The sequence below is a fragment of the Narcine bancroftii genome, chromosome 11 (genome assembly GCF_036971445.1).
Source record: "Narcine bancroftii isolate sNarBan1 chromosome 11, sNarBan1.hap1, whole genome shotgun sequence".
NCBI lineage: Eukaryota > Metazoa > Chordata > Chondrichthyes > Torpediniformes > Narcinidae > Narcine > Narcine bancroftii.
Window position 1 is genome coordinate 12,206,959 of NC_091479.1, and position 26,742 is coordinate 12,233,700.

Consider the following 26,742-nt stretch of genomic DNA (forward strand, 5'->3'; position numbering starts at 1 on the left):
GGCTGCGCCCTTTGAGACGGAAGCGGAAGCGAGTGATGGGGTGAGGCGGAGCCGGCTCGCGATGGATCCCACGGAGCTGGACGGCCCACTGGGTGGTGCGCAGCAGCCGGGACCCTCGGTAATGGGGGACGGGGGGAGCGGGGCCGAACACGGGGAGGGAGGGAAGGGAGGACCATGGAGAAGGGGGGGGGGAGGAGCAGGGAGAGGGGGGAGGAGCAGGGAGAGGGGGGAGGGGCATGGAGAGGGGGAGGAGCATGGAGAGGGGGGAGGGGCATGGAGAGGGGGAGGAGCATGGAGAGGGGGGAGGGGCATGGAGAGGGGGGGCATGGAGAGGGGGAGGAGCATGGTGAGGGGGAGGAGCATGGAGAGGGGGGAGGGGCATGGAGAGGGGGAGGAGCATGGAGAGGGGGGAGGAGCAGGGAGAGGGGGAGGAGCATGGAGAGGGGGGAGGAGCATGGAGAGAGGGGGAGGGGCATGGAGAGGGGGAGGAGCATGGAGAGGGGGGAGGAGCATGGAGAGGGGGGAGGAGCATGGAGAGGGGAGGAGCATGGAGAGGGGGGGAGCATGGAGAGGGGGGAGGGGCATGGAGAGGGGGAGGGGCATGGAGAGGGGGGGAGGGGCATGGAGAGAGGAGGGGCATGGAGAGGGGGGAGGGGCATGGAGAGGGGGAGGAGCATGGAGAGGGGGGAGGAGCATGGAGAGGAGAGGAGCATGGAGAGGAGGAGGAGCATGGAGAGGGGGAGGAGCAGGGAGGGGGGGGAGCATGGAGAGAGGGGGAGCATGGAGAGAGGGGGAGCATGGAGAGGGGGGAGGGGCATGGAGAGGGGGAGGAGCAGGGAGAGGGGGGAGGGGCATGGAGAGGGGGAGGAGCATGGAGAGGGGGGAGGAGCATGGAGAGAGGGGGGAGCATGGAGAGGGGGGAGGGGCATGGAGAGGGGGAGGAGCATGGAGAGGGGGGAGGAGCATGGAGAGGGGGAGGAGCATGGAGAGGGGGGAGGGGCAGGGAGAGGGGGAGGGGCATGGAGAGGGGGAGGAGCATGGAGAGGGGGAGGGGCATGGAGAGGGGGAGGAGCATGGAGAGGAGGGAGGAGCATGGAGAGAGGGGGGAGGAGCATGGAGAGGGGGAGGAGCATGGAGAGGGGGAGGGGCAGGGAGAGGGGGGAGGGGCAGGGAGAGGGGAGGAGCATGGAGAGGGGGAGGGGCATGGAGAGGGGGGAGGGGCAGGGAGAGGGGAGGAGCATGGAGAGGGGGAGGGGCATGGAGAGGGGTGAGGGGCAGGGAGAGGGGGAGGGGCAGGGAGAGGGTGGAGGAGCATGGAGAGGGGGAGGAGCATGGTGAGGGGGAGGAGCATGGAGAGGGGGGAGGAGCATGGAGAGGGGGAGGAGCATGGAGAGGGGGAGGAGCATGGAGAGGGGAGGAGCATGGAGAGGGGGAGGAGCATGGAGAGGGGGAAGGGGCAGGGAGAGGGGGGAGGAGCATGGAGAGGGGGAGGAGCATGGAGAGGGGGAGGGGCATGGAGAGGGGGGAGCACAGTGTGGGAGAGGGGAGCATAGTGGGGAGAGGGGAGCACAGTGGGGGAGAGGGGAGCACAGTGGGGGAGTGGGGAGCACAGTGGGGGAGTGGGGAGCACAGTGGGGGAGGGGGGGCACAGTGGGGAGAGGGGAGCACAGTGGGGACAGGATAGGACAGTAGAGGGGGAGGACAGGGGAGGTGGGGGAGGACAGGGGTGGAGGGGGAGGACAGGGGAGGAGGGGATGACAGGGGAGGAGGGGGAGGACAGGGGAGGAGGGGAAGGACAAGGGAGGAGGGGAGGACGGAGGGGTATAGGGATTGGACAGTGGGGAGAGGGGAGGACAGGGGAGGAGGGGGAGGACAGGGGAGGAGGAGGGGGAAGACGGGAGGGGTATAGGTATTGGACAGTGGGGAGAGGCGAGGACAGTGGGGAGGGATGAGATGGGGATGACAGTGGAGAGGAGCTAGACAGTGGAGAGAGGGGTGGGGTGGGATGGGATAGTGGAGAGAGGGGTGGGATGGGATAGTGGAGAGGTGGGGGACTGGGGGAGAGGGGGGAACTGTGGAGGGGACAGGGGAGGAGGGGGGAGGCTGAGCGGGTGACAGGGAGGGGGAGGAGAGGGATTGCAGGGAGAGGGAATGGGGAGGGAGGGAGGCGACCCAGAATGAGGCACTGGGGTCTTGCGGGGGGTGGGGTCCCCCAGTTTATGTGCAGGGTACTCTGAAGAGAGAGTTTGAGCATATGGCTGTGCTCTGTTGTACAATTCACATTTTGGCAATAAGATTAATTCGATATTTATAGTCTCACTTGATATTTTGTGGATGTTATACATTGTAGCTTCAGCTTGTTTCAGTTTTGGATTTTTTAAAACTATTTGGAGTTTCACGTACATGTGAATTTAAAGGGTGCAAGTTGATGTGTTCTGATTAAATCCCGGGGAGGTTATAGTGAGAATAATTATGTTCAGAACCAGTGTGTGAATTTATTCTCTTGATTCGCAATTTGTGTAACTGAAATAGGCAGAGTTTGTGAAGCAATTAGAGTGAATTTAACTTCCCCAACAACCAGTCACGTTTCCAATTCTCCCTCCCGCTCGGTGTGGTCAATTTGTTCACGTTTATGGGAGCAGGTTTTCAATCCCCTTCGGGTAATGTGGAGCAAAAATGGTTTATAGGTCAGAATTGTTTGAGCAAGATGGGAATGCCCACATCCACTGTTATTCTGGATCAGTGAAGGTGCTGGTTGGAGAAACCCACGAGAGACTGCGGATGCTGGATGCCAATCAATCTGCTGGAGGAACTCAGCAGTTTGACCAGCGTCAGTGAGCGAGAAAGAACAGCCAAGCCATTCTTTCTCTCCCACTGATGTTGCTCGACCTGCTGAGTTCCTCCAGCAGATTGATTGACTCCCAAATAATGTCTGTGTTGGGAATAAACTTGCCCAATAGAAATTGGCTGACAGATACATTATATCGGGGCCAGCAAAGGCTAATTAGTGCGAGGACTAACTTCACTAATTCCTCATCTCAGAGGAATGGGGGGAATTTTGTGTTTCAGATTTATTGTTAGTGAACACTCATGACATCGTGGCTCTCGCGCCTTTGGAAGTATTCTCGAAGAGCAGTGGAAGCAGTTCTGAGGGCAGTAAGGGGATGAAACGTTCCTGGGGTTGACAAAAGAGCGGAGTTGTGGTTGCAGTTGGGTGCTGGAGCGGGATTCAAAGGGGGCAGAGTGGCCTTCCGGAGGTTGGCTGGCTACGTAAAGAGCATTTCCTCATCTCTTCCTGTTGGATCCACTTAAAGGGTCACAACAAAAGCTGGAAAAATGAGGCCGCCTTGAAGATGAATGAGAAGAAGAAGCTGCAGTCCAACACCAGAACTTCATCGATACATCTGAAATTACGTAAGTCACAAGCCAGTTAAGCAGAATTTTCATTCTAAATTAAATTTGAGAGAATTTTGCATGGTAACAGGCCCTTTTAGCCCACAAGCCTGTGCTGCTAAACTACCCTCATCATCTTTCAGATGCCTTGCCGTTCTGCGTGGGTGATCATGTCTCTCCATCCGTCACGATCTCTGACCCTCCAAGTAGTAATTGTTGCCCCCCTCTCTCCATTCTTCAGTGAAGACTCCATCTTTGAGCTGAGACCGTAGTCGATGTTGGGATCATGATTATACAAGGGAAAAATACTGACATGGTTTCCCGTTGCCTTCTTCAGTTGCGGTGTCCATACTGGACGGGTCACCTTGGCCATTGATCAGCAATTTTCCAGTTACTTGAGACTCACTCTTTTTTTTCTTTCTTTCGCGGATGAAGATTTATGGAGGGGTATGTCCACGTCTGCTGCAGGCTCGTTGGTGACTGACAAGTCCGATACGGGAGAGGCAGACACAGTTGCAGCGGTTGCAAGGGAAAATTGGTGGGTTGGGTGTTGGGTTTTTCCTCCTTTGTCTTTTGTCAGTGAGGTGGGCTCTGCGGTCTTCTTCAAAGGGGGTTGCTGCCCGCCGAACTGTGAGGTGCCAATATGCACGGTTGGAGGCGAGATCAGCCCACTGGCGGTGGTCAATGGGGCAGGCACCAAGAGATTTCTTTAAGCAGTCCTTGTACCTCTTCTTTGGTGCACCTCTGTCTCGGTGGCCAGTGGAGAGCTCGCCATATAACACGATCTTGGGAAGGCTCACTCACTCTTTCAATGCCTAACTTAATACACCAACATTAAGAATAAACTGTTTAAAAGTCAAAAGGCAGTGCAAAATATAAAGTAATTTGAAAAAAAATCAACATTGCAGTCCTTAGTTACGTAAAGGTTATTTTAATGAGTTAATTTCCGTAACTTACAAAATTTAAATTTGAAGCCTAGTCGCTGGTGCTGTAACAGTGTTTCGCTAACCATGCCTCTGTCATAATTTACCCACCCCCCCCCCCCCCCCAAGTTTACAGATAAAGCCTTACTGATATACTTAATAATGCACTAATAAAAATAAAAACCCTTACCGGGCGACATTAACCAGTTCTTCAACCTGGGCGATGCTGTTATATTCAAACAGCTGCTACAAGCAAAGCCCTCCACTAGCTGAATATTTGCTCCCATCTTCACCACATGCATCACTTCAGAGACCATTTAATATTACAGTTTTAAACTTTGTTTTACCTATATTTTATTACAGTATTTATTTTTAAAATTTATTTTCCTTTTTTTTGCCGATTGTTTCAGGCTGCCAGTTGCTTGAATTCCAGATACCAGGGGTTTCAGTCTACTTAGTTTTGTATGTCTTGATTACTTGCTGTTAAAGTTGATCTGGATACCAGGAGTTTTATTGTATGACCTTTGTCTTTTATGGACGCTGTGTAGCTCTCGTTTTTTTTCTTCTGTGTGTATTCACTTTAAGATGAACTTTGGTGATTTATGACAATCCCAGGGTACAGGCTCAGTATTAAAGAGTGTGGTTTGAGTGAGGCTTCACCAAAAGGCCATCGATTTGCATTTCTAAAATGTGAGATGCAGTGGCCTTGACGAGAAAAGGAGGGGGGGGAGAATCATTAGTCTTCAAATTCCTCCTGAACAATTTTGAACCACGAATAATGCCTTTGATTCTGCAGAAGTCCCTGACGTTTAAATTTGCTGGTGTCTGTCGTATTGAGATTTCTCTGAGAAGTGGTTTCCGCCCTCGAGGTGCAGGTGCTTTGCAGCTGAGTAAGGTGCTCCAGAAGTGGAAAAGAACCTGATGCGTTGGTATTGCTACTCCTGATTTTTCATTGCAGTTTGAGGTTGAGAGATGGTGTTGAATTACGAACCAAGGACTGAAATGGTTTATGATACTGCTCGGGGATTGGGTTGGTCCTGATTTTTCTGGATTCTTGGGCAGTAATTTTAAAATTCAAATTTAAGGAGGAATAAAGACGAGATGAACAGGTGAATTTTGATAGTTTATTGATTAGCAAATGCAGCGTGGTTCATTTATCAAAACGAGCATTTTTAAAGGAAAATAAAGTGGTCGCTTGTTGCCGCCGTGCACCTGCAGTGCTTACGCACGCGCACGATAGCCCGCTAAATTTAAAAGGTGAAATTTAAAAGATGTCTGTATTTCTTCATAATGGAGGAAGTATCCAAGTTGGAAGAGTTACTTTGTTCTTGGTCAGAATAAACAATTCCTTTATGTTCCTTTGTATAAAATGAGGGATAAATAGTTCAAAGTTATTGTCCTTGGAGTCCATACATGGCAACACGTCTTTTACTTGTAGACCTGGCAGAATTTCTACTTTTTGCAGTTAAACTGAGCTCAAGGAAAGAAACATATGGGAAAGAGAGAAATGTGAACAAGTGTACAGGATTGTAGATCAATTGGATGTAATTGGGCGGCATTGTGATTATGAGTTGGAAAAGCCTAGTTGGAAGTTGGAGCCTAGTTGGAGCCTAGTTGGAGCCTAGTTGGAGCCTAGTTGGAAGACATATAGCATATGTCTAAATTTAAACTGCAATACAGAAAAACATGAAATATTCAGTAATTAATACTGTTCAAAGTAGGAGCACTTAAATTAGTTTTTTTTTTGTTGAGTCTGATGGTGGAAGGATAGCTACCATTCCTGAACCTGGTGGTGCAAGTCTTAAATTCAAATTTAAACCTAAAGTACGGCCATTTCTGCCCATGCCGCATTAACCTACATGGTTGGTGCGCTTTGAATGGTGGGAGGGAACCAGAGTCCCCGTGGAAAACTTACTAGCTCCTTACAGACAGCACAAGACTCCAGCCCCATTCCGATCGATGGCGCTCTAACTGCGTGGCGCTAACCCGTGCCGTCCTCTTGTCGCACCTATACCTCTTCTCATGGCAACAGTGAGAATAAAACATGTCCTGGATGGTGTGGATCCTTGATGATTGATGCAAAAGAGTTCCATATAGATTTTCTTGACGGTGGGGAGGGTTTTGCCTGTGTTCCACACCTTTTGCAGGTGAGGTATTAGTGCCCCCACACTAGGTGGTTAATATTTGGCTGTGTTGTTGTCTCACATTCTTCGGTTCTCCTGGTGGATGATTGAGGCTGCTACAGAATCCCCTCGGTGATCACCAAGAGGTACTTGTTGAGACCAGTTTTCTCTTTGGGGTGACTTTTTTGGACGGTTTGGAGGATGAGCACTGCAGAAGTTGGATAATATAAATAAAACTGGACAACAATTTTTTTTCAAAAATTTTGCTTCATGAAAAAAAATAGAGCGTTATAATAGATGACTTCAAGCTGATCACAAAGATAAATTCAGATTTTCTGTATCCTTTAGGAAGTTGGGGAATCATTAAATTAACTTTTATTGAATTTACCCTGTTTAATCACATAATGATGCTGACACGTTGCATTAGTTCAACTGACCTCATTTTTCTTTGTACTCGGCATCTGATGCCTCTCATATCAGGTTCCGACAATAGTCGGCCAGCACTGATAGATTCCAGTTGCTTGGATACCGTGGTCGCAATGTCCTGGTGAAACCTTTCACCGTGTTCGCCACTGCACCAAGATCAGTGGGGAAGGAGTCCACGTGCGAAGGCCGAAAATGAATTTTTGATGACACGCTGCACTTCGTGGTTTTATGTGCTTGAAATATGGCAGGAAATCACAAAAATAGGTTGTATATTTTTAAAAAAAAGTATAAGATTAGAAAATTTTAAGATAATTTTTGCGATCAGCAGCCCAAAATGCATAAGATACACTCAAAAATTGTTCAGGGAGCAAATTCTTTGTTGATCGTTGTAATTGCTGTTGGTTCCATTGATGCGATTATTGTTTGTACCCCTCTTTTTTCAGTCCTTCATAAAGGAAAAGGTTAGTGCTGTTTAACTTTCGAGTTAGCCGCTCAGTGAGCTTTCACCCAGGGTGTCCCTCCTTCTGCCCCTCATCATCCCAGTCGTCCATCTTTCCCCCTGTTCTGCCTTTTGCGGGATGCCCACCTCACTCCTGGCTCTTTGTTCGAGGTGCTTTGCATTTATTGCCAATCATCCCCTTGGTCGAGGTTCTGATCTCAAACACATTGGGTTTAGATGAGGTGGGAAACTGAAAAACGAAGGCAAATGATACATTGGGCCAGTTGACATCTGATTAATCATCTGCTCTTTGAAGTGTCTTAAGCTTTTCAAGAACCCATAAGCTATGATCATTATGGGTACTTTTTCTTCCCTTTCTGTTATAAACCTGGCTTTTCATTAACTTCACTACTTCAACACACACACAAAAGTCTGAAGCCTCTGCGATTGAAGTAAAAACACACAATGCTGGAGGAGCTCAGCCAGTCTCGCACCTTTATTTCTTCCCCTCTCTGACTGTCTTTGTTTTATTTTCTATCTTTTTTCCCTTCTCTCCCTCGTTTCTGTCTTCCTCCATCTTGTCCTCGCTTCTACCAAAAGATAGCAGCTTCCACTGCACTGCCCGGAATATTGTGCCTCACCCTCGTGCTGCTCCGAGCTCAGTAATGCTGCTTTGCAAATTAAGAAACCAGTAAGGTTGGTAGTTTGATAAACATTCTCATTTGACTACATTATGGGGCTGGCGTAGAAGGGCAAGTTTCTGGTGCAGAGAAGGTGACTGACAACTTATTTGACAGCTTGATTGCAAATAATGAGAAAGTTCAACGCTTTTTAAAACAGTAGTCATCTGGTTTTTCGTGAGCAGACAATTACTGTATATATGTGTGTAATAGTTGAATTTTGTGGACCAATTTTTAGGGTAAAATTAAGGGGGTCACCTATTATACGCACAATTCTTTTAACCTCGGTAAGCACCTGCATTGTTCGTGGCGTAAAGAGCTTGGGTGGGCGGGCGGCCGGGTCCCAGCTGTGGTCGGCAATTAGGATGTTGGGTGCTCGATGGGCAAGCAGCTGGGGCCTAGCCAAGAGTCTGCAGTCGGTATGTCAGGAGCTTGGATGGGCAGGTGGCTGGGGCCTAGCCGATAGTTCGTGTTTGGGACATAGGGAGCTCGGATGGGTGGGCAGCCAGGGTCTTGGTTCAGGGTCATCGGGAGCTCCAGGGCCTAGGCGAGAGTTGGGGCGATGGGTGCTCCAGGGAGGGTCGAGGCAAAAAATGGGGGTGGAGGGGGAGAATTGACGCACACAATGTATGGGTTCTAGGGTAAGATGTTTGTACATCAGTCAACCAGCAAAACAAAAATTGAGGAAATAAAAATTAGTTAATGAGAATGCATAAAAATTTAAATAAAATGTTTAAAAATTGTAAATGTTCTCTGAGGTGACATATTAACCTTTGGTGAAAATGGGAGCAAGTATTCAGCCAGAGGAGTGGCTTTGCTTGTAGCAGCTGTTTGGATAAAGTTGTGTTTGGGGGGGGAAAAATGGCTTCCTTCAGGATGAAGAGTTGTTGATAAACTCTTACGAAACAGACAGCCATTGGTAAACACTATCTTGATCTGTAAACTTGAGAGGATGGGATTAATTATGATGGTGGTGTGGTTATTATAGCAGATAGAGCAACGCTGTTACAGCGCCAGAAATCAAATTTACATTTTGTGCGTTACGGGCGTTACGGGAATTACCTGATTAGAGGGAACTTTAACTACTGGTAATTAAGGATTACAATATCTTTTATTCCCAAATTACTTTACATTTTATATTGTCTTTTAAATTGTTTATTCTTAATGCTGGTGTATTAATTAAGCATTGTAACGGTGAGTCTCAAGCAACCGGAAAATACACTTATCTGGATACCAGGGTTTTTACTATATAGGAACATAGGAAGTAGGACCAGGAGTAGGCCAAAAATGGCCCATCGAGCCTGCTCCGCCGTTCAATACGATCATGGCTATTTATCTCATGAGGACAGTTTAAAAAATCTCTCCCCAATATTTACCCAAGGTCATTGTCAGGCTGGTTAAAGGAAATTCACCTGATGCTGTTTGTACACTCTTCCTGTGACCGCGTGGGTTTTCTCTGAGTGCTCTGGTTTCCTCCCGTTTCAAAAACGAGCGGGATGAGAAGGTTTGGTCTTGTGGGCGCAGGCTCGTGGGCCGGAAGGGCCTGTTACCGTACTGTATCTCTATCAAATTCAATGAAACGTGAATGTTCAGATGATTTTGAAATGCCTGCAGAAAATTGGTTTCATGTTCAGTTATGGCAGCACGGTTAAACTTGCTGGGTCCTGTTCCTGTGCTCCCCTTTCAAATTTGTTCACTGAAGAATTTATTAGACTTTATACTATCAGAAAGATTGTGAATTAATTTGTTTGCAGTATTAGTAGGAGTAAAATCTAGTCCGGTGCAGGGTGCTGAAGATTTACTGTGATGGGAAAATGAATGAGGTAGATTAGAGCAGCCTTTCTCAACCCCCTCCCCCCACAGGACTCTGCTCCAAGTTTGTGATCCTTTCCCTGTGAAGCAGTCAAGACTCGGTTTCTTCTGTACTTCTCACCTACCAGCTAGAATAAAAACATTAGAAAGTATTTGTTGGGTGAGGTGAAAAGAAGGCAAGGCTTTTAAAGAGCTGTATGAGAATGGCTGGATTGGAGGACGTGTGTGTGGGAGAAGTGGAACTATTGAACAGATTACCAGAAGAAAAATAAGGTGCGGTGATGTGAAACTGAGAGCTGATTAGAATTTGTTGGGGAATGTAGTGCAGGTGTGGCAGTTCAGCATTCAGATTTATTGTCGGAGTACATTTATGGCATCACATACAACCCAGAGATTATTTTGTGGGCGAGGTAGAATTACCATTTATTGGTAATGCGAAAAAAAAATTGTACTCAATGTACACTTGTGAAAAAATAAAGAAATGTAAACTTCCTGACTGCAATATAGAGAGAAGAAAAAAAAGTGAAAAAGAGTGCTTAAACCAGTCCCTGATTGAGTTTGTGGTTGAGGGGTCTGATGGTGGAGGGGGAGCAGCTGTTCCTGAACCTGGTGGGGCGAGTCTTGTGGCACCGACACCTCTTTCCTGACGGCAGCAGTGAGAACGGAGCGGCAGCAGCGAGAACGGAGCGTGTGCTGGGTGGTGTGAATCCTTGATGATTGCTGCCTGATTGTTTTCTATTGTGGGGAAGGTTTTGCCTGTGATGTCCTGGGCTGTGTCTGTCCACTACCTTTTGCAGTTGATGGGGGAATGTTTCATTGAGCTTCTTATCGCCTGCCATTTGATTCTCCACGCCCACTGTGAGCTTCTCCTTGACCTCCTCTGCTGTTTCAAAGAAGCTGGAGCAGTGTCTCATTTCCTGACCAGACGCACTCACGCTCTAACTCCTGCTCTCTCTCCACCATTGTCATCTGACCAGCATAGAAATAACTTACTCCCCTCCCACCTCCCTCCCACCACAGCACATTTAAGGCTCAGCCACGGTCATAAAATATTTCGGTTTTTTTTGTCGTACAGAAGCATAGAAGAAACCAACTCAACAACTGCTTCACAGGGAAGTGGGCCCATAAACCCCGAGTCCTTAGGGAGCCTTAGGGAAAAAAAAGGTTGATCTAAACTTGAACATAGTGCTCTGTGATGTGTGGGAAAAAAAAAGAAGAAAATGGCAAGGCAGATTGCTCCAGTTAAGGTCAGGTGTGTTCTGAAGCTTAATGTTTGGTCAGTTTGTCGTGAGAGCTATCCAAGGCAGAAGCTTTCCTCTCCTTCGGGTTCCTGAGAATTACTGACAATCAAAAGCAGCAGTAGGATTGAGACCTGGTGATTAATGGGAGGGGGAAAATATCCGTCTGCAAAAATGTAGCAGGAGGATGTATATATAGGGCTCTATTCACTTAATTTTAGAAGAATGAGAGTGGATCTTGTTCGTTCGTTCAGGTGCCTTGCTGTGGGCGAACATGTCCATCATGATTTTTGACCCTCTGAATTGTTGCCTTCCCTGTCTCTCACCATGATGTTAATCCATCTGTCACTTTTATTCTTTGCTTCTTTTCCCTTCCAGCTTTCCAAGTTACAACTAATAGAAATGTATAAAATTATGAAAGTCATAGATGAGGTTGAGGTAGGTTGCTCCCGTCGGTGGGGGAGACTAGAACTAGGGGACTTGGCCTCAAGATCCAGGGTAATAGATTTTGGACGGAGATAAGGAGGAACTGCTTTTCCTAGAGGGTGGGGAATCTGTGGAATTCACTGCCCATTGAAACAGTGGAGGTGACGTCTGTAAATATATTTAAGACAAGGTTGGATAGATGTTGACAAAGAAGGGAATTAAGGGATATGGGGAATAGGCAGGTCGGTGGAGATGAGCCTATCATCAGTTCAGCCATGATCTCATTGAATGGTGGAGCAGGCTCAACGGGCCGAAAGGCCAACTCCTGTTTCTTATGTTCTTGTATCTCTGTTGCAGTCATTGAATTAAGTTGTCTCTTGTTAGTGAAAGAATCAGCATTTCCCAATTTCTCCCTTCTGAGGAAAATGTGCAACAAAAGCTGCGGCTGAGAATAAATCCACTACTTTGGCCAGATTCTCAGATTGTCACTGGGTTTTGTGCAGCGATGAATCACTGGCTTTGCTGGTTGTTCAAATGCATTAGTTTAAAAGAAAATCAACAGCGTTCACTTTGGGGCTATTAATCTGAGCGGATTGCAAAGCAATTAAATCATTCAATAAAATGGAACCAACTAACAAAGGAAAATATATTACAACAATTGGCAATCTGTCTTGAAACTTCAAAAGGAATTATTTCTTTCATTACTGCAGGTCAGGGATCATTGATCGAACTGTTACAAGGCATTTTATGGTGTGCAAGCTTAAAAAAAACACTGTTCCATGTTCTTTGCTGCAGTTACGGCAAGCAATACAAGAGAAGGTGTAGCTTAATGTAAATTGAAGCTTGGAGTTGAGGTCCTCCGAGCTGGCAAAAAGGATTTGTTTTCTGAATTCAGTTTTGACAACTGGGTAGAGCTGTTAAGGTCAGCGCTTGTTGACCACTTGTCTTTCCGTTCTATGGCAATTCCATCATGGCTGACGTACTATCCTCCTCAACACCGTTCTCCTTGATTCTCCCTGCAACCCTTAGTTCATTTCCTAACTCAATGCTTCGATAGGTTCCGTTTGAGTCTGCTTTGTGGTAATCCAATGCCTCATTGCTGGGTGGTCATGTCATGCTCGGTAAAAATGTCCAATACGTTTCATCACTCCGGCGCTCAAAGTTTAAGCTGTAAAATCCCAGCAGCCAAAAAAAAAGACAACTAAGCAAAATTAGTTTTTTCAACTATTCCATGAGTTGTGTTTCTTGAGTTGGAAGGAAAGGCTGGGACTTTTTAAATTGGAGCATACGAAGCAGAGTGTGACCTTAGAGTGATGTATAAGATCATGATGTGAGGGGGTGCTGAGGGCAAAAAAGGAATCCCATAAAGTGTCAAGTGATGAAAGCTACCTGGTTGTATCAGAGGCTGGAACTGAGGTTACCAATGATTTGAACCACTGGGCACAGACAATCAGTGTCTCTGAAGATATTCTTTTGCTTCTCTTTCTCTTATGGTTAAGGGCTCAGGCAAAGCACATCTCATTGTTTGCCTCAGAAGCTGAAGAACATTGTTTTACATTTTTAACGTTTCGGTAGTCCCTGACTTGCAACCTATGCCACGTAGGCCCATCTGTACATACAACGATGTCTTTTTTTCTAAAATAAAGAAAAAACATAAATATTACGCGTTTATGGGGGAAAGTAGGGCCCTAACTATGGAAAATAGGTGGTAGCCAACCTCGTGCGAGAGCTGGCCACGGTGGCCGCTGTTTTGTGTTTGACGAACGATAAAATGGATACAGTGAATTTCTGACAAGCGCCCATTTTGAGATATGACCAGTCGGTCAGAACGGAACATGGTTGCGAGGACTACCTATATTATTAGTTGACAATAAAAGGAACCTGGAACATTCTGAGCAGCCAGTCTTTTCTCCACGAAGGAGTGGTCCAAAACTCGGGCCATAGATTTAAGGAGGGAAGATGTATCAAGGACCCTAGGAGCAACCAGTTCCAAGCAGGGTTGTGCACACATGGAACAAGCTGCCAGAGGAAATGGTTGGGACGGGTACAGTAGTGACATCCAAAAGACATTTAGACAGGTACTCAGATTGGAAAGAGTTGGATGGATATGGGCCAAGTGTGGGCTACAGATGCTCAGATGGGCCGAAGGGCTTGTTTCCAAGCTGCATAACCCCTATGATATAAAGAACCAGGTCTGAGTGTTTTGGGTCCAGCTTGCCCGTTCTTGACTAGTTTATCAATTGAAGCTTTGGATTTCTTTGGATTGCCATCCACGATGTGTTCAAATCTTGTTACAGTTCAGCCTTTATGGATGAAAGCTTGTGCCTTTCTCCAAGTTGAAATGTTTTTTTTTAAAAATTCTTTTGTAGAGAAGCATCAGGAACTGGCCAAGAGAGCCTTGAAGAAGAAAGCAATGGGTGGGGGCCCAATCTTGCATCAACCCAAGTCAGGGACAAAAAGGTTAGTCATCCTGCTCCGCTCTAATTTGTCCTTCAGCTGCTGTGACTCAGAGGAGCAGTATTTTGTGGAAATTAATCTAATGGCTCCTCTCATAAAAAAATGTTTCATGTAAAGCATTAGACTTGCAGGATGCTGCATAATACCCATGTAATAGTTGAATTTTGTGGACCAATTTTTAGGGTAACATTTAGGGGGTCAACTGTTACACCCATTCTACTTTTGACCGTGCTAAGGGCCCGTGTTGCTCGAGGAGTCAGGAGTTCTGATGGGTGGGCAGCCGGCCAGGATCGGGTAGTAAGTCGGGAGCTCTAATGGGCGAGCGGCGTGGGCCATGGCAAGAATTGGAGGTCAGGGAGCCAGGAGCTCGGGATGAGTTGGCGGCAGGGACCTAAGGTGAGAGTCCGCGGTCGTGGCGTCGGGAGTTCCGGTGGGTGGGGTGGCAGGAGCCTTGGTGAGAGTGTGGTCAAGGCATTGGGAGCTCGGATGGGCAGGCGGCTGGGACCAAAAATATGGGGGCCGAATTTTCCATGCAATGAATGGATAATTATTTTGGGGCCAGAATTCAACTTTGCCATGGCATCGACTGTTATCTGAGTAGATATGGTATTTGACACTGTCTTCGAATTACGGTGGAGACATGTCAGAGAAAGGGGCAGCATCAGTCTGCTCCTATTGTTTTCATCTTACTCCAAACCCCTTTATTGTCATGTACTAGTATAGAACATTGCTGTAATGTAGAGATACCATTAGAGTTGTCCTGGTGCCCCCTTGCAGTAAGAGAGAAAGAGAAGCAAAGCTGTCCCTTTTGAGACTCCTGAGTATCAGGGAGTCACCTCCAGCGCTCCCACAGTCTCTGTATCCTGTTTGATCCATCGGTGACCTGAGCTCCAGATCCAAACCTCCGACGCATTTAGGAAGCTTTCAGCTCCTGAGGCCCTTCGGGAGACCTTCCTGCCCTCAGCACCCTCTCGCAACGGGCTATGATACCTGGCTCCCACGAGCCAGTCTACAGCGCGTGCAGGCCATTCAGCAGCTGACCTGCTGCTGTGGTCACCGTCCTGGAGGGTCATGTGCCATGCTTCTCTTTCTCTCAACGGTGGGGGGGGGGGGGGGGGGGCGGGGGATTTTTGTTTTCTTCTGTCTCTGAGCCGGTTTGCTGCTCCCCTGGTGTCTGCAACCTCTCGTGGTCAGTACAAAGCCCAGGCGCAGCCATCTTGGGCACGGAGCCTGCAGATGCAGGGTTTTACTTACAAGGACCTTTGGCTCCTTTAACAGACTATTTGTAGCCTGAATGGAGCTCCGGCATTAGGGCCAGGTGGTTGAACCCTTCGAAGCAGCGCCAGTACTGCACCAGTAGCAGTTTATCAGCATAATCCTTCTGTTCTGCCTCCCTTGTGTTGTGGGATTGACTCTCAACCAGCACATTCCAAGATGCCCAAAAGAAACCTTGTTGTCAGAAGCTTTGTTTCCATTTCTCCACATTTTTCTTTTCCTCTTTCCCCTTCTACCATGCTGTGCTTGAATAGCCTCCTTGGCTCCATCGATGACCTGAGGGCCATCTCTTTCTGTTTGAATATCCAGTCACGAGAGTACAAATCTTTATTGGACCGGTACCGAGCGATGTTTATACAGTAAAATCCGTGGTATCCGACACCTATGGGGATTGCGGATACTGAGTGTGCGAATTTTCCAGTTGCCTGAGACACGCTGTGACAATGCCTAAAACTTTACACATTTTTTTGCACTGACTTTTAAACTCTTGATTCTTAAAGTTCACTTTAATCAAATAATTCCTGTAATTTGCAAAATTTAAATTGAAATCTAACTCCCCCAGTCTCTGGCGCTGTAACAGCATTGCGCTAGCCGCTGCTCTAACTGTGCCCCCATTATAAGTAACCCCCCCCTCCTCCCTCACGTTTACAGATAAAGCCGTATTAATATACTTATAAAGATAAAAAGATACTAGGCAAGATAGGGAGACACGTTGGGAGAGTTACCCCAGACACAACTTTATTCAAACAGCTGCTGCAGGTGGGGCTCAACCAGGGCGCTCCGCTGGCTGAACGTTTGCTCTCATCTTTGGCAAGGGGTTGTGCTTTGGAGAACATTTACTTTTACAATTTTAAACACTTATTTAAATGTTTATTTATTCTTATCTATTTCTTTCTTTTTTTTAATTCCCCGGTGGCTTGAATTCCAGATACCAGGAACTTTTGCATAATTCCTGCTCCACCATGATCCCATTAGCACTACTCCTCGTACTTGCCAACTGCGGTAGAAGTTTCCACATTCTCACTGCTCGCTTAATGAAGAAGCTTCTGCCAGATTCTTCATTGAATTAATTAATGTCTTGTCTTTGAACAACTCCCCTGAAGTAATTTCCAGTCTTGACTAAGTGGTTCAGGATTTTCAGTCAACAGTTAAGTACTGAAGTAGCTGTAGATGTTGAAGGCTTCTTGCAAATATCTGAGGATCTCTGAGGCATAGAGTTGCCCTCTTCTGGGCACCCTTCCAGATGATCCCTGACATCTATCAGCTGCGATGTCATTAAGAGGCCAAGGAAAACAATCTTGCAAAAGAATTCTCTCAACAAACCGGATACATGACCATTAATTAAGCTTCAAACATTGTGCAAAGCACTAATTAAAGGTGGAAAATGTGCATGTGGTTAAAGTGCATGTTTAAATGGATGGTAACATTACTGCAAATTTAAATTTAGAGGTGGCATGGCTAGCACAGCACTGTTACAGTACCAGCAATTGGATCCAGGGTTCGAATTCCGTGCTGTCTGTAAGGAGTTTTACGTCTGCCCCATGTCTGTGGATTTCCTCTGGGTGCTCCAGTTTCTTCCCACCTTTCAAAATGTAGTGGGGTTGTGGGTCATTTGGGCGGCATGGGCTTGTGGGCTGAAAGGGCTTGTCACCGGACTGTTTGTCTAAATTAAAAAAAAAAAATCCCCAGTGAAGACATTAAAAGATCAAAAGATTATCTGACTTAAAATAATGCTATGTTCATTTTGTTGGTAATATTGTTCATTTTGTTGGCAATATTGAATTCTGAGCACGTTAAAAGTGGTAATTGCCTTTCAGTGTGGGTTTTTTTTTTGAAGACGGCGACCTCATATTGCCCTATTCAATAGTTTTGTGCATTGTGAGGGGGCATGAAGTCAAACAAATTGTCCAATGCACAAAATGAATCGGCAACCAACTCTGCGACTAGCATTCACACTTACAAGGACACACCATTTTGTGATCTTCAAACTTCTACATGAAGAAAGCCTGCTAAGGTTTCACCAAGGTTACACTAATCCCACTTTATTCTCCCCAGCTTCCCCCCCACATTCTACCATGACTATTTACCCTATATACTCACGCCAAAGTCGCTCTCACGTCAAAGTCGCTCTCACGTCAAAGTCGCTCTCACGTCAAAGTCGCTCTCACGTCAAAGTCGCTCTCACGTCAAAGTCGCTCTCACGTCAAAGTCGCTCTCACGTCAAAGTCGCTCTCACGTCAAAGTCAACCCTATTTACAGCCAAAAAAATCTGGAATTTTCCATATCTCGTATAAAAGTTGACCCTAGATATTTGCCCCAGCTGTCACTCATCAGAACTCACGACACCTTGAACACAGACTCTCGCCTTGGTCCTGGCCACCTGCTCATCGGAGCTCCCGACACCTCTGACGACGCAGATAATTACCACGGTCCCGATCTCCCCCATGGTAGGACATGTGTTTTGATGCGGAGATGCTGTATTGTTACTTGAAGTCGTGGTGTTTTTGTTCTTCAGTCGTTTAAAGATCATTTGGACTTCTGCTACTGTGATGGTATTTTGGATTCATCCCCCTCAAAAGTAGTATCCGTGTAATATCAACCCCATAAATTTAACCTTAAAAAAAATTAGTTTTTAAAATTGGACTTTTGCACGAGTAGGTATGGTAGATGGTCACAGCACGTGTCAAGGGGTGCACGGACTGAAATAGTAAAGTACTTTGATGTTGTGGGTAGGAGAGAAGTACAGAAGAAACCAACTAAACTTGACTGCTTCACAGGGAAAGGGGGCCTGTAAATACTGAGTCCTAAAGGAGCCAGAGACACAAAAAAAGTTTGAGAATGGCTGATTTAGTTGATGCGGAACTAATAAAGTGCACCTTTAGCATTGAGATACAGCCCAAGGAGTTTCAGGAGAAATGTAGTACATGTCAAATTATCATTAACGTTAGCTGTGCCAACCAACACACTTTCGTTAATCTGATTTGTGCAATCTTTCTGAATTCCCATGAAATCAAACATACAGGTAATGTTCCAGCAAGTAGGAGCACTGCACAGTCAGAGGCGTTGTCTCTCAGTTGAAATATTAAAACTGAAGCCCGTTCATCTCTTCGGAAAACATCCCACAACTTAATTTTAAAGCGGAATTGACAGCGGAACTCTGCCCATTGTTTGCAGCTCTATCACCTTGAGTAAAACCAGCAATTGGGCACTATCTGTGGGAGTTTGCTAGGTGCAAAATTGGCTTAAATTGGGGCTTCCCAACCAACAGTATAAAGACAGATCTTTCCTGTGGTCAACCAGCTCTGGAACCCAAACCCTTGGGTTAGGGTTTGCACCAGAGTTGGTATTTCATTTGATGTGAAATTGTGAAAGATGTAACTTCTCCTGCCTTGAAATTGGTGGGAAGCTGTTTTTTTTTAAAAACACATATCCTTGTATGAATACAAATAAAAGAACCAATTGTTTTATTTACTGCTCAGGTTTTGGTCATTATCTCATTCACTTTCTCTCATTTATAGGTTAATAAAATTCAATAAAGGATATTCTGCCTTGAAACAACATCCAGATGAATCTTTAGTTTCCTTGGAGTCTGATAGGTAAGAGTCAATTCATAATTTATGTATTTGACCTTTGAATACCATACATTCTCGTGTAATAATCGATCCCGAGTAAAGTTCGACCCCACCCCCCTTTTTTTGTGGACCTATAAATCATTTTCTATATATCCCATGTCAAAGGCGACTGCCGCCACCCCCCTCCCCCCTCCCCCCCCCCCCCACCCCCCCATATCTTATTTTTGGCCGCAGACGCCCGCCCATCCGATCTCCTGATGCTCTGACTGCCGATCCTCAGCTGCCAACCAACTAGGAAGTAAAGGGTGACCAACGCTTTGGGCCTGGCCTCTTCACTTCCTTCAGATGCTGCGTGATCTGCTGAGTTTCTCCACTACTTTTGTGTCTTGCGCTGCAATCACAGCATCTGCAGACTTTCCTGTTTAACTGATGCATTTGGATGATGGGACATTACTGCTGTTTCCCAAGAACATACTTGTAAATCCTGAGTGTGAATATTTTCATGGCTAAGAGGGGAAGTGGCCGCCATCCTATGTAAACACTGTTGGGACTAACTCTGGCCCAGGGCATTGGCAAGTGAACTGGCGTGGACTTGAAGGGCCGACATGGCCTGCTTCCACGCCGTAAACAGTTATATGGTATATATAATGGGTATAATTTGTCATAATGTCCTCAACACTACTCATGGGTCATAGGTAATGCTTTGTCACTTGCTGGATTTCTATATCTTTATAGTCCAAAATCTGATTGGTCTTGGCTTAAAATATAGTTTGTCGAGATCCATAGCCATGAGAGAGCAAATCCCCAAATTCTCTTTGTAGATTTATCATCATCTAAGTTCTCCTTGATTGTCCCCGTGTATTAAAGCTTTGCCTACGCAAGATGATACAGCTTCCTGCCATCTCCTTTAAGGAACAATGTGACCATTTCATTTAAAAGATTCCCTGTTACAGTGGCACTACTAACAATTCTGCCAACCCATATTTGCAAGTTCCAACTTTTATAGTTTGATTTTTCTGTTAACATTTTCTGCTTGAAGATTTAAACCAAACATGCATGTTTAAAAAAATCCCATGCATTGCAAAATTGTTTTTTTGTATTGTTTTCCAGCGATGGTGAGTTTGAATCCAAGTATTATTCTTCATCGGGTTATTCTTCAGCAGAGGTAAGCTGGACTGAAAGAGTCAGAATTGCATAATTAAATTACACTGGTCAACAGATTTTTTTCTAAAGATTTGCTTCCTGAAAAAAAAAATTGGGGATTCTGATAGACTGCTTCAAACTGAACACAAAGATAATTTCAGATTTTCTGTATCACATAGGAAGTTGGAGAAACTGTAAATTAACTTATTGAAGCGTATGCTCGCCACAAATGTAACAGAATTTATCGCAGTTGTCGCAACATTGACGAGACATTTCTGCTGTGTTGAATCTTCCTGAAGACAATAAATGTTACTGTTAAGTTCACTCGCTGTGCTATTGCCAGAAGAACATGTGTTCAATCTATTATCAATGTAATGCACAGCATCTGTATATGTGAGCTGCTTTTATAGTCTGCTGCATCTATTCTCAGCATGCCCAGGTCTAGGACAACATTTTCATAGCACCTGCACATACCTGCTTGGACTTACCAAAACGGCTTGCTTTGTGGGCAATATATAAGTAGACTTAAAATATGACAGGAAATCACAAAAAAAGGTTATATCTAAAAACAGTACATGATGGGATAATTTTAAGGTGATTTTCATGATCTGCAATCTTAAAATACATCCAGAAGTGTTCAGGAAGCAAAATCTTTGATGCCCAGTGTTGTTATAGTGGGGAAGGAACTATTTGGCCCATTAACCTGTAGGGGAGCTTGTTGCAGCATTCAGTCTGTCATTATCCACAGCTCTTCTCTTCTGTAACCCTGCAATTATTTTCCCTTGTACACTTGAAAGCCATAGGTTCTGCTCCTGCCATTTTTTTCAGAAAATGTGCACATAATTGTCATTGGGTACTTTCTCTTTGTCTCTACATCATTATTTTGATCAATTGTCAACCTTTTTCAGCGGCAAATGGGAATTCATTGCTTTCCCATCTCTCCATGAAGTCTTTCATTCATGGGACCATTCCTTGTATTGGGATCACGCACTCCAAGAGTGGCTAACCCTTTTGAGAGGGTTTAACAGCCTTCTATCTTGGCTCTGTAAAGTCTGGATTCTAATTGCTTCCTCAGTCTTGTTCTGGCCTCTCCACTATTTCTTGCACCACAGTTATTCTTTCAGGTCAAGGATGAGAACTTGTGACATTGGCTTAATGAGCCAACCACCATGTTTTTCTGAGCTCTGAGCCAGAGGCATCCTAAAGGATATTACTCCCTCCAGGTAACAGGGGTGGTATTCTGTAGATTGCTCAACAGCAGTGGTTTTCAAACTGCCCCCCTAAATACACATTCCACCTTAATCCCTATTCCATAAGTGCTCTGTGATGGGTAAGGGGTTGCTTAAGGTGGTATGTGACTGGGGTAAAAGGTTGAGAACCACTGCTCTAGACCCGATTGCTTGAGAAAAATTGTCATTGACCCATTTCCTTTGGAGTTATGAAACGTGCACATAATGAGTCAATGAGGGACGATTAAAACAGTGGTCTTGAAACTTCTTCCCACTCACACACCACTTTAAGTAATCTCTTACTAATCACAGAGCACCAATGGCATAGGGATTACTTAAAATGGAATTTGAATTTTGGGGGAGTGGGATGTTTGAAAACCACTCTTTGACAGGGTGGGATAGAGAAAGTGAGCAACTGTCTGTGGACAAGAAAGTTTCATGAGAATCAGCTCCTGTGGCAAGAAAGTTAAAGGAAGGCAGAAACATTTTGAGGTGAAATTACTGCAATGAAACCTTGAGATTTGGGGAATTGGTTGCATTTTGAGAGAGCAATGAGATGCAAGTAATGTTTCCACCAGACGAATTGAAAGCCCCCCGCTGTCCTGACTTGTGCTTGTAACACCTGTCTGAGTCTATGTATACAGTCAAGCACTGGTATCTGGCACCTGTGATGATTGATAGGTGCTGGATAAGTGAATTTTCTGGTTGCTTGAGTTTGCATGTTGCATGGATTGGCAAACTAACAGCGAGGTGCGTCAGCTTTAAACCTTGTTTTTTTTTAACCTATTTTCTACAATTTATTTGGCCGGTTGCTTGAGTTCTGGATAATAGGGATTTAACTGTATTTCAATCTATCCTTGGCAGAGAATGAGGCCATGCGGCCCATCAGGTCAAATGCAGAGCTGCAGAGTGGACCTTGGTTTCTAATCGTGGAACCATGTGGAGATAACATTTGAATTTTAAGTGTGGAATCAAAACGTGTGGAATGGCTCTTCCATATCAGCCTATTTGTCACGCTATAGAATTAGTTGCTGTCGGCTCTTCTGGTTCCCATCTAGTCTATTATTTTGACGAGCCCTTCTCTTTGAGTGAGGCCCATGCAGTTGAACATGTACCCTCCTTGCTGTTAAAAGCCACGCTCTTTTCTCTCTGCAGCAAGTGAATCAGGACTTGAACCGTCAGCTCCTGAAAGATGGCTATCACCTGGACGAAATACCAGATGATGAAGACCTTGACCTCATTCCTCCGAAGCCTGTTACCTCGTCAGTCTGTGCTTGCTGCCAGACGGAAAGCTCTTGTTCGGTCCAGTAACTACAACCTCATCTACACCATTATCAAAAGGCAGATCTCATTTTGAGTGGCTGAACTTTTTACAGCACCTCATTAAATGTATGTGCATGTACATATTTTGAACTGGGAAACCATTTTAAAAACGTGAATTGTAATTTTTCATCTTTCACATTGGTATTTCTATCCCTTTTTAAGTTGTATCATCCAAGTCTGAACTGTACGAGTTATAAAGATGTAACTTGATTTCTTGCAGCTAGGCTGAATAGTTCAGACTTTTACCAGTCACTAGGTTGAAGGGCAATGATCCAGCTTTGATTTCTGCAGTCAGCCACTGATCCCTCGAACCAATTGAACGTGAAAATAGACCAGAATATTGAATAAGATGCTTCATTTGACATCAGTGTATTTAGGCAATGCCTACGTCATCTTAAGATCTTAATTTCATTTTGTACAGGACGGCCTTTTACAATTTGTTCACTCTATCTGTACGTTGGTGGTCTCCACTGTTTTATCTCATCCGTGAGGACTGGATTTAGTGGGTGATTTGTGGGATGAAGGCTTGTGAAAACGGAACTTCAGTGAGCCATCGGTTGAAACTAAGGAGCAGGAATTCTGTGCACAGGATGGGAGCTGGAGGAATGGAAACTTGACTCCAAAATTTTGAATATTGACTGTCATTGAGCTGCCAATGGCATTGTCGAATAGAATCTAGGTAGCAAGCAGCTTAAATCAAATCCTTTTGTACTTGGAACTGTTGGCGCTCTAAGTATGTGGCTTGGATGACCCCATACTAAAGCAACGTTCAGTTTGTGTAGGAGGGACGGTATGTTTACCAGAAATAATTCTTATTGTGGTACAAATATAGTATCCAAAATCCCTAAGATGTTTACATAATTTTTTTTGGCGACCTTGTACACTAAAATCCCTGTTATCTGGAATTCAAGGAACTGGCAAAAAAAAAAATCTCGGAAAATTAGCACTCCTCGCCGTTCGTTCTCCAATTACACAACACACAATCTCAAGCAACTGGAAAATTCGCTTATCCAGCGTCTACCAATCCCCAGAGGTGCTGGATACCAGGGTGTGTTTTTAAAAAAAAACTAACTGGGTACTCGCACTTTGGAAGGGCATATTCACAGCACCTGGTTCAATAAGTACCTGTGTTCTTTTCAAAGCACGTAACCACCATACGAGATTTTTCCTGAGGGGGGGACAGTTTGAAAGGGGGTTCAATGCAGCTTTGCTTTGGAGACAGACCAGGAGATAATTTGGCCTGCCCGGCAGGTGAGTTAGTGCAGTGCCCACAGTGAAAGTCTGGGAGTAACCCAGGTACACCATCCTCTTGGTGCCAGTAACACTGTGCTCAACTTCCAAGTGTTTCCAGTGTCAATGTTGCTATTGACATTTGAACAAAATAAAGATAGTGAGAGGTGTAGAAATCTGATTGAATAGATTTTCAGGCAAACGACTGAATGGATTTTTTTTTAATGGATGTTGCACATGAAACCTCCCACTAGATTGCCATGGGAACAACTGAACTATAACAAATGGTGTGGAGGAGCAGCATGCAGGATATCTATCTCCGTCTGTACGCACATTTAACGGGTTCAGAATGAAGTCTCGTGCCTAAAGCCCACTGCGGTGTGGAATGCTTGAGATCAGCTCTTAAAATCCCACCACAAAACCACAGCCAAAATGGACTTTGAAGTCCATTTGAAGTATTTTCTGCTTCTACAAAGCAGATATCTGATTTGCTCTGCAAATCATTTTGATGTGCAGAACCTCACCTCAAAACTTTTATCCATGGATTTGTGAGGGTTGTCAAGCTAAAATCGGCCAGTTTTTAGTTCTAACACAGTGAGCTCCTATTAGCATCGACTGGCCTGATATCGCCCATCTCGATTATTAATTACTCTCCAGAATCCAAATTGTTCACTTTAAACAATGCAATTTGGATTTTAATATAGAGAGGGCATAATTTAATGTCTTAATGACATTTTGGGTGGTTTCATGCATTTGGTGCTCTGACTGCATCCAAAGCACCAATTCAACCCCTTACACTATGAATACTGATTACTCCTTTCCACAGAAATTCTAAAACATTCAGCCGTAGCCCTTGTGGATTGAAATTTTGTGCTTAACTCTTTGTTAATAATATGGTACTTCACCTGTACATTTAATGTTTACTTTTTTATCAAAGTTGTTTCACGTGAATCTTTTTTGGTTGCAGCTTAGTTGAAACACTTATTTCCCCCAATTTCCACACTTTGCATATGTCACCAAAATTCTATCTTAATGCATGGTGGAGATTTGACATTTCTGCATCTTGGCTTCCAGGTGCACTGTTTCTTTATGTGCGTAGCAAAGAGTTGAAAGCACCTGTGAGGTGAAACAGTTCTGCATCGTACCTCAAGAGCAGATTCCAGTTCTGGGATTCTCCTGATGGCCATTCATTTGTGGCCTGTTTTTATAGGAAACTTAAAACAAGTGGGTTACTAACCATAAAATATTCCCCCAAAGAATCGCTCAGCCCTCCTATTTGCACAGTTCGTGTTTCGAGCTACATCAGGAGGAGAATGTTTAGAAAGAAGTCTTATCTGGGCTGAACTGTCATATGAGACATTATTCTTGTGAAATATTTATTTAGAATGTCAAAGCCATAATTTTATAGAATGAAGTTTGAAATTCTTGGAATGCAAGAATAAGTTTTGTTTTCAATATACGCTGCTTAGATTAGATTGGGTTAATTGATTTCTCAGAATTTTCGTTCTTTGGTTCTGACTGTTACATCACACTGGCTGCTAAATCCAGTGAGAGGAGCTTCATCTGTATCTGCCTCAGATACTGCTAAGTGTCAAAGCAAAGGAAATTTTCCCAGCTCGTCCCTGTTTGAGTTGAGGATGTTCCTGAAGTGGGATAAATAGCCTATAGAACATTAAGAGCCAGATGCTCTCCATGCAACTGAAATTCCTTCCACTCAAAAACGTGTCTGCTTGAAGTTTATGTTTCTTTGACCTTCACCAGATTTATTTTACTCCTATCCAAACCAAGACTCCTTTTGGTTTTGGAGCTCCTTTCAGTTTTGATTGAAGCACGGTGCAGATTTGAGATTCCTGCGTCCATTTGGATTGTTTCTTGCAACTGTCAGTCGTGAATCATATTGGAGCTGTGGGTTTTTTGTGATTTGCTCTTTGTGCATGTGAATCCGTTGGGGGTCGTGTACGTAACGGGAAGCTAATCGTGCTGCTGGTATTGGTTGACGTCTCCCGCTTATCGGATTCTCATTGACCCCACAGCAAATTCTCCAACCACCCATAAAGTATCAGTTGGACCTTCACCAGCATTTGAAACTGACTGGAATCCTACAGCATCTAATGGAAATGTAGTCTTCCTCCCATTTTCGTTGCTCCAGCTGACATTGAAGGGTTAATTATATGAGGGCTTCTGATAGGGTTAAATTAAAAGAAACAAGTGCAAGTCAAAATATGTTTCTCGGTTCATCGATAATTACAGGAAGAATTGCCAGCTCTTTTGCTTGCACTCTGCTGTTAATCGAAATAGTTGAAAGCACGTAGAGGATTATGCAGACTGTGAACAGAATGAGGTGTTAGCAAGGAGATCAAGATGCTCAATCTAAACCGTGTTTACAGTTGCAACCAGTTCCTGACTGCAGTGAAGTTATTTTGTAAAATTAGCGGTCTATTGGAACTTCTTGTGAGTGCTGCAAACTTGCTCGGATATCACTTGTTCAAATTTCCAAATTGCTCGTACGCCAACCCTGTTAAAAAAATGCGTTTGTTTAAAAGTTTTTTTTTTGCACTGTTAGGAACTGTTGGTGGAGCTCCTGTGCAGAGCTCCCCCCCCCGCCGTAATTACCCGCAGCAACCTCATTCTCCAGCACTTGATCTCCGTTGGAGAACGTTGCATACATCAAGATGAGCTTTGGTGTGCGGTGACTTTGTTAAAGATGATACATTTGCAGTGTTTGGCATTAGCCTGTAATAGTGACCTTAACTTCGAAACGGAGATGATTGGGGAGGAGGAGCGATGCCTCTCGAGCCAGAGAAGATGCCTCTAATTGGACCAGTTGCCCGTGATCACCTGTCATTTATTACCAGTGCTTTGCTCGGAGAGAGGATGTGGGAATGTACATGTGGATCAAGTCTGACGGCGTCTTGGGGAAGAGGCAAAACGCACCTTTTGGACCAAAGTAGGAAATATTTCTGAGATAGGTGGCAGAGTCGTGGTGTGCAATACTGGCATTTCCAAACACCTGCAATAACTTGAGACTTCGTTTTAAGATAAACTAGCATTCC

At 45.0% G+C, this 26,742-nt stretch overlaps 1 protein-coding gene across 2 annotated transcripts; it reads left to right on the forward strand.

The window, feature by feature from the left end:
* fam219b (family with sequence similarity 219 member B) lies at positions 1-26,337 on the forward strand. 2 transcript variants are annotated; one of them, XR_011346325.1, is made up of 7 exons: positions 1-118; positions 3,315-3,414; positions 13,830-13,920; positions 18,711-18,788; positions 19,875-19,929; positions 22,292-22,525; positions 26,253-26,337. XR_011346325.1 is itself a non-coding variant. In XM_069902656.1 (6 exons), exons 1-6 carry the CDS (start codon positions 62-64, stop codon positions 22,445-22,447), a joined length of 537 nt encoding a protein of 178 aa, XP_069758757.1. In that variant the 5' UTR covers positions 1-61; the 3' UTR covers positions 22,448-23,403. The 2 variants fall into 2 exon arrangements, 1 of the variants encoding a protein (XP_069758757.1); XM_069902656.1 differs by lacking the exon at positions 26,253-26,337 and having other exon boundaries at positions 22,292-23,403.
* Positions 26,338-26,742: the final 405 nt, after the last annotated feature.